General features: G+C 45.0%; 1 protein-coding gene across 1 annotated transcript in view; it reads left to right on the top strand.

Moving 5' to 3' along the window:
• LOC111652128 (cadherin EGF LAG seven-pass G-type receptor 3-like) overlaps positions 1–8,296 on the top strand; it is a gene marked incomplete at its 3' end in the record, with an annotated part of 19,100 nt that overhangs the window by 5,026 nt on the left and 5,778 nt on the right. The window contains exons 5-11 of the mRNA XM_087172938.1: positions 1,401–1,599; positions 3,118–3,309; positions 3,381–3,567; positions 4,511–4,678; positions 4,799–4,925; positions 5,559–5,765; positions 6,262–6,290. Coding sequence (XP_087029064.1) covers positions 1,401–1,599; positions 3,118–3,309; positions 3,381–3,567; positions 4,511–4,678; positions 4,799–4,925; positions 5,559–5,765; positions 6,262–6,290 — 1,109 coding nt within the window. The remainder of the gene's footprint in view (positions 1–1,400; positions 1,600–3,117; positions 3,310–3,380; positions 3,568–4,510; positions 4,679–4,798; positions 4,926–5,558; positions 5,766–6,261; positions 6,291–8,296) is intronic.

Raw genomic sequence — 8,296 nt, 5'->3', positions numbered from 1 at the left:
ATGACTGGATGAATGACTGGATGACTGCCGAGTACAGTACACTGCTGCGTGTGATCATGTGATCGGTTGCTATAGTGACGCAGCAGTAGCATCCTTTACCTGCCTGACGTTTTCACTGAACTGCTTCACCTGGCAGTGGATCAGGAGCGTCAGGCAGCAGCTCAGTCATTAGCTGCAGACTCCACAGTGACACCACGTCGTACTGCTGCTGATACCTGGCAGCTGGTAGGGCAGATGAACAGGTATGTAGAACACCGTTACTATAGTAACCTGGCGGCGGGAACAGAGCCCTGTGGCTGCAGGAGACATGAAGGAAGACAGGGAGGGAAGAGTTTCCACATCAGGAATACAGAGAAAACCGAGGGAGATGAAAACGACTGTGGCTCCAGACTTATCATCTCATTGATACTGATATTACCAATAATCGGTATCGGCCCTGAAAAATATATTGGTTGATCCCGAACATACGTATCTATCTCTCTCTCTCTCTCTCTCTCTCTCTCTCTCTCTCTCTCTCTTTTCTCTCTTTTCTCTCTTTTCTCTCCTTGTCACTGACTTATCCACAATCCCTGTTTCTCATTCCCTCTTCCTCTTCACTACAAGCTTCCACATATATATAAATATATATTTTTTCTTGTCTGTCTGAAGGTTTTCTTGCGTATCTTTCCTCTCCAGAGCTTTATGTGAGACTGCAGTGCTTTATTGGGTCTGGTGCAGTCCACCCCCTCCCCCCCACACCTCTGTCTTGATCCCTGATATTACTCTTTGTTTGTTCAGACACAGTCTAATCTTGACTCTCTACAGCAGATTTCACATGAAGACCATGGACACTGAATGAGAGTCTCTGGAGTCAGGAGCTGTTGGAACTTATTTTATTAGATGTGTTTATTCATTTATGCTGTTCTGATGGTCCATGTTCTCTATATATACTTTCTGTCATATACTACCTGCTCCTCACCTGCTCCTCCAGGTGTACATCAGTCATTAGGATACACACCGGTCCGCTCGTTATCTCTGTGTCCTGGGAGGAGAGCTGCTGCTGAAACAGAGGAACATTACAGCAGCCATCGGAGCGTCCGTATTAATGTGTAGAAGAAGACATTGTTGGTGAACGTCCCTGTGGAGGACGTTGTGCTCTGATGTTAGCTGTTGTTAGCATCATGCTGCTTGAGAAGAAAAACATTTTCCAGACCTTCTTGGCTCGTGTCTTCTGCGTCTGTCTCTTTTTCCTGATACACAGTGATGAGATATTTATTACTTCTCTCTTTCTTAACCTGTCTTTTCTCTTCTCTTCCATTGTCTGAAATAAACTGTCTCGTGTGTCACTGAGCTGAAGCACGACACTGAAACCTCCTCCTGGACCTTCCTCTGATAATCGTTCCTCTGTCTCCTCGTCCCAGAATGTCCTGCGAGGCTCCAGCGTTCTGTTGGGTCCCAGCACCTCTGGCCTGTGGCGGGCTCTCGCTCACAGTCAGAACCACATCCCGGGCGGTGGTCCGGCCGAGCTGACGGAGCTGCTGGAGCAGTACGCCCAGACTCTGGCCCAGAACATGAAGCTCACCTACCTCAACCCTGTGGCGCTGGTCGCTCCAAACATAGGTGAGTTCACACAGATGCATACAGATGATGCAACAGCTGATCACTGCAGTGTGCTCACCTGTTGATGACCTCCCCCCCCCCCCATCACAGCTGATCATCATCTGATTAATTACAGTAGATAATAAATAATCCAAAAATAATTACTTAACATTTCAATTTGAATCATAAGTTAAGAGATTTACATCAGCTTTATTATCAAATTTGTGAAAATATAATTAACAATAAATATTAAAAAACAGCTTTAACATTCCCTCATTACTTTGAATAGAGCCGTTAACAAACTAATAGAGCCAATATTCAAACACATGATCATATATTTCATTTTTAACATAAATAAAAAATAAATCTTTAGTTTCATGACTCCAGCTTCCAGCAGCAGACAGTCTGTGGACCGGTCTCTGTACAACTGTGAACTAATCCTTCACTTCCTGTCAGAGTCTCTAAGATCCGTCCTAAAACCCAGGAGCAGGATCCCCCTGAAAGTTCCTTCTGCTTTTACTCCACTTATTTCTCTGCTGCATGATGGGAAGTTTCTCTGACACCCGTCTCCATCTCCCTCTAGAGAACAGGTCCTCCTCCTAGAACAGTCCAGGAGACATGACAGGGTTCTAGTCACAGACATGACGGGGTTAGTTTAGATATAAATAAAAGAGAATCAGACAGTGATAAAATCATCATCGTTCTCGTAAGACTGTAAATTGCTGCTGTGAAATCAGACAGAATGACTCAATGTAAAGCAGGAGATGAAGAGTCCTAATGCAAATAATGATGGTTAAGCCTGAGTGCTGGCAGCCGCACAGAGAGATGAATTTCACACTCCCACACACACACACACACACACACACACACACACACACACACACACACACTGATGTTGGCTGGAGTGTGACATCACACACAGACACGTTTCTGCAGGTTTGGCCTCGTGTCATTTAGTTTCTGGCGTCAGTTTTTCTTCACTGTTGAAAATACTGTTAAATAATCTGCAGCTACAATGAGAAGCAGCATCTGCAGCAGCTGCAGGATGAAGCCACACAATGAATTTCACACTCAGTTAATGCTCTTAGCTGCACACAGATTGAATTCCTGTAAAATACCAAACACACACAACTCCTGAAACTCATCAAAGTGAGCAGCTACTGAATCACCAGCCTCCTCCTGTGTGCTAACACAGCTGATCTCAGACCTGGAGGACACATACAACAGACCTGTCTGTATGAACCAACATGAGCTGGTGTCTCTCTGATTCCAAAATAATGTTGAATGACTTAATCTGAGCGAATGGAAGCAGCAGCAACAGTGAAGAGAGCTGAGACCCCCCCCCAGTACAATTGTCATGAATTATTTCTTTAGATTAAAAATGAATATAATTTGGATTAAAAAAGGGGGCGGGACAACAGGAAGCAGCCGTGTTGAGGAATACTGGTAACGCTGCCTGAGGTGTGAGATATAACGCAGACGTCATGTTCATGTTCAGTGACACACCTGTGACTTTGACCACGTTTGTGTTTCTGTCAGTCATGAACCTGGACCGCGTGGAGAACCACACCCACGTGCGGCGGCGTTTCCCTCGTTACCACACCACCCTGTTCCGTGGTCAGGTTCTGTGGGACCCCTACACCCATGTGATCCTCCCCCCCGCCGCCCTGGTGCCTCAACGACAGCAGCAGCAACACAACTGGAAGGAGAAGGAGCGGACGGAGAGAGAACGTAAGAGACGCACACACAGAAATACAGACTGAGCCTCAGAGAATATTCTCACACTGACTTCTCTGTTCCAGCCTCAGCTCCTCAGAGCGCCGCTCCTGCCCCCGTCAGCATCTCAGCCAATCAGACAGGAGAATACACCGCAGCCAGACGCACCGTTTCCCTACCGGAGCCGCCCATCACCATCGTCATCATGTTGATCTATCGAAGTCTGGGAGCCGCCCTCCCCCCCAAGTACCACACCGACCGGCGAGGAGTGAGGTGGGAGCGCGCCGCACTCAGAGCAATAAAGACTTGATTACAGCAGCTACTGCTCTTATATAGAAACCTGTTTTACCCCTGCACCTGTTATTCAGCAGCAAACACTGAAGATAAATTATATATCGTCAAGTTTATTTCTAGAGCAGAACAAAGCGCTGCACGAGGAAAACGAATGTAAAGAGTCAGTGAAACACAAAGAGAGCAGAGTAAATAAACCATAAACAGGAACATGTAAATAACAAGCAGCTAAATCACAGTGATGAACATGACAACACACTGAAAGGTTGGAGAATATAAATGTGTCCCAGATTTAAAAATAGAGACGGAGATCGTCTGATTTCTAATGGAAACTGGTTCCATCATTTTGGAGCAGCAAGAAAAAATGAGTTTGTTTTCTGCTTTAATCTGATGAATAAGACGAGATCTTCATCCTGAACACACACAAACACGACGTGGTCACATGATGACGAACAGGTCTGATCTGCTGTGTGTTTATTGAAAGTTAAACTATTGAACTGATCGGAGGTCTGATAGCTCCTGACTCTTCTGTTCATGTCACGAGTCCAGACTGATGTCAACCTGTGAATTATCCAATGATGTTTTACATATGAACAATATAATGATTAGTGTGTGATTAGTTGAAACAGATCTGATTGTATTTTAAGACAAAGATAAACTCAGGCAGTTTCAAAGGGTTTAACATCGAATCTTTAATCATCTCATGTGACCAGTAAAATAAAATAAAAAATTCTGACCGTCTCTCAGAGATTTTCTCTTTTCAATGATGTGAAACAGGAAACTCAGAAAATACTGGAACTAGAGAAAGTTTGATAAACGACTAAAACGATTCACTGCTGATCAGAATGGAAGTTAATTAACTTCCTGTGAGTTTAGTGATGTTAGTGAGTTAATGGCCTCAGCATCACCTTGCTCTCTGCCTCAGGCTTCCCAGACACCCGGTGATGAACTCGCCCGTGGTCACGCTCTCCGTCTACAACAACCAGACGTTTGTGGGCGGACACTTGGACCAGCCCATCCTGCTGGAGTTCAAGCTGCTGGAGACGGCCAATCGCAGCAAGCCGCTGTGTGTGCAGTGGAACCACAGCAGCCCGTGAGTACAGACACACACATGTACATGTTCATTATCACCTAGAGTTTACACTATATTCACAATATGTATAAGGCTTTATGTTTTATTCTCTCTATCTATCTGCCCCCCCCCCCCCCGCAGGTATGAGCCGGGAGGCTGTTGGACGGTGAGGGACTGTATCGTGGTCTACAGGAACACGTCTCATGTCCGCTGTCAGTGTCAGAGACTGGGGACGTTCGGTGTGCTGATGGACAGTTCACAGAGAGAGGTCAGTGACCCTCACACACCTTTATCATCATTCAATCAAGTGGATTAACTTCACCTTCACTATCAGCTGTTAATGTTATGGATCGTCATTGGACCGTCTCAGCTGTAGTTACTGGATTTAGAGAGAGTGACTGAGGGAAGACGTGATTCACTCAAACAAATAAATAAATCAGAAACCAGAAAGATTGAGGGATCAGAAACCTGGAGCTGGTGAATTTAAAGTCTCCAAAGGTTTTTCTTCAGCATCATCAGTCCGTCACAGAGAGGAGAGACGCTGCAGATTGATAAGTCTCCTGGAGTGTGTTGTGTTTACTGGCAGCTGATGCTTCCTGTGCACAGACTGACGAACACGCTGATCCTCTATTGCTCACCGCAGATCAGGAGCGCCCTGTGTGACATCACACCTGATGGTTATTTGTAGATATTGATGTTGATATTGATGAAGCTCCTCACGGTCGGTGCAGCTGTAGTTTCCAGATGATTGAACGTGGTGATGTGAATATGATCCCAGACTTTTTCATCTTTTACTGAATCTCTCTCCCTCCTTCCCTCACATTTTACTTTTTCATCTGCTCCACCTAAATGATGATAACACCCCCCTCCACCCTCCACCCCCTCTCTCCTCTGTGAGCAGCAGCTGGAGGGAGACCTGGAGACGCTGGCTCTGGTCACGTACTCCTCCCTGTGCGTCTCCATGCTGGCCCTCCTCCTCACCGTCCTGGTGCTCTCCTGCCTCCGAGGCCTCAAGTCCAACACCAGGAGCATCCACTCTAACACAGCGGCGGCCATGTTCCTGTCGGAGCTGGTGTTTCTGCTCGGGGTCAACCAGACTGAACAGCAGGTCAGTGGTAGTGATGCCTCTCTGTCCTCCGGCTCACAGCTCTTTGTGGATGAGCAGATATTTAGCTTGTGCAGACGTAGAGACGTTCACCTCCAGACTCACACTGTAGAACACCAGACAGAACAAGTACACACTGAGAGAGCTGTGAAACACTGTGGATACGACACACTGCTGTTTTACCTTCTGAGTGACACGTTGTGTTTATTGTTTAAAAAGTCAATGACAGATTCATTAACACACCGGCCTGTTTCCGGTGTTGAAGTAACTCAGGTCTAACGGTCAGAAGTCACTGTGGATCAGCGTCTCTTTCCTCCTGCTGCTGATCCACAAAAAGAAATCTAAATGTGCTTCACGAGTGGTTCGGCCATTCGTCCTGAAGATGAAATTAAATATTTTCTATTAAGATAAATTTCAAATTAAGAAGAACTTGTTCCAGGTTTGTTTCTTTTATGATGAAAAGTGTTTCGCTGGTTCCCGCTCTGCCCTCGTTCTGTAGAGCAGCGTGATAAACTCTCCTGCAGGATGGTTGGTGTGTTTTTATTCCTTCCTCCTCACTTCACATCATCTTCTTTCCTTTCTCTCTTTCTTCCTCCGTCTGTTTTGTTACATCATAATTAAGTGTGAGTGTGTTTAAGGAGCAGAGAGTCTTGTTGTAAATATGTGCTCACTCAGCATGAAATCTAATTAATGAAGCAGGATCCCCCTCACAGTGGACTGTGACTCTGACTGGCTTCTCCTCGCTCAACAGTAGGTTCTAACTCATGTGCATCATGTAGAGCTGTGTGTGTGTGTGTGTGTGTGTGTGTGTGTGTGTGTGTGTGTGTGTGCGTGTGTGTGTGCGTGTGTGTGTAAACTCAGCATGTGGTTGTATTGCTGCCAAGGCTGCAGCTATTTCTGTGTTGTGAGGAATCTGCACTGAGCTTCTTTTAACATTGAAATCTGGGACATTCCTTGACTTAAAGATGTTGAACGCTCACACACACACACACACACACACACACACACACACACACACAGTACACGCTGTATACTGCCTCAGTATGATGTGACAGTTGAGTGGTTCAGGTTAAACCCTGTAAAACTTGAACAAAGACATGAGTTCCATAGAATCTTTCTTTTATTATCTAATTTAACTGTCAATCATAAAAGATAAAGAACTAATTCACATTTAAAAAGCTTTATTGACATGACTTGAGTTAGATACAGGATGGTGCATCACAGGGGAGAAGTACATTTAAAGGTCTGAACAGTTCAACAAGAAGAAGAAGAAGACGACGTCATGAAGCCAAACACAACAGTAACATGTAACACTCCGACATGTTGCTAACGGCTAATCAGTTCTTCTTCTCTGCTCTAAAACAGCAGTTTCCAGTGGCTGCACAGCACGACTTCCCCATGAAAACTGCTGTTTCATCTTATCTGTTTATCTGGGGGTGAAACCATAAAGTTTATTAATAAATGACATGGTATCTGATCGGTGCATAGACTCAAGACCTCATACTGTGTTTTCATCAGTATTGGAACAAGGTGAACTACAGGTGAACCCACGCTGCGACCTGAAGACAGGAAGTCACGTCTGAGAGCAGCTGGTTTAAACTGGTGTTTGTATTTGATAAGAACACATAAACTACAAATGGACCAATCACAGCAGACTGCTGTTTGTTCTCTTGATTTAGTTAAACGTGATATTCCGAGCATGACTCTGAAAACAGACGTCTCATTTGAGTCCTGTGTTTCCAGGCTGTTTCCTGTGGTGGCTTTAGATTCTGTCAAACAGCACCAGGCGTCTCTCTCAGGACGTTCAGATGTGCAGCTGCTGTAATTCACAGCCACTTGAGTTTGAGTGACATATCTCTCATCCGGCCAAACAAACAAACAGAGTTCAGATCCTCCTCTCCAGGCTGCTGCGGTGCAGCCTGAGGGGGATTTCACAGAAAGCTTAAATGCTAAGACTCTGAATTAAAGCAGCACTGACTCCAACCAAACAGCTGCTCTTCATGAGAGCTTCTCCTGCTCTGGATTCGCTCCTGACGACTGTCAAACCTGACAAAGATCACACCATCTCTTAACACTGATGTGACGGCACCTGATGGTTCGTGCAGCGTCACTAAACACACAGTTCTCCATCTGCATCAGATGTTTAATAAATGTCTGTATCACAGACACAGAGACACTGTTTAGCAGTTCATTACATTAAACACGTGATCGTCAGATTCACGAGGAGAGTTCAGGTTTATTCAGCGTTTCTTTAGTGTGTGTGTTCATTAAACGTGTGTGACAGCGTGGGAACATCATGTGACTCATTAACTGTTCTGAAGATGAAATTAATTATTTTTTATTAAGATAAATTACAAATTATGTTGCAACAATATCAGATCATTTGAATCAAAACAAGAATAACAAACAATTGAAGTTTACACTCTTGTGTTCCTGCTGTCCCACAACAGACTGATATCTGACACACACACACACACACACACACAGCTGTGAAAACACCTGTGGGGGCAGGTACCTTCCTGTACTGATGGAGG

This window comes from Seriola lalandi, unplaced genomic scaffold, assembly GCF_002814215.2.
Source record: "Seriola lalandi dorsalis isolate HSWRI2012SDOR001 ecotype SW California unplaced genomic scaffold, Sedor1 jcf7180002053925, whole genome shotgun sequence".
NCBI lineage: Eukaryota > Metazoa > Chordata > Actinopteri > Carangiformes > Carangidae > Seriola > Seriola lalandi.
Note: the sequence above shows the minus strand (reverse complement) of the source record. Positions and strands in the feature narration are given on the sequence as shown.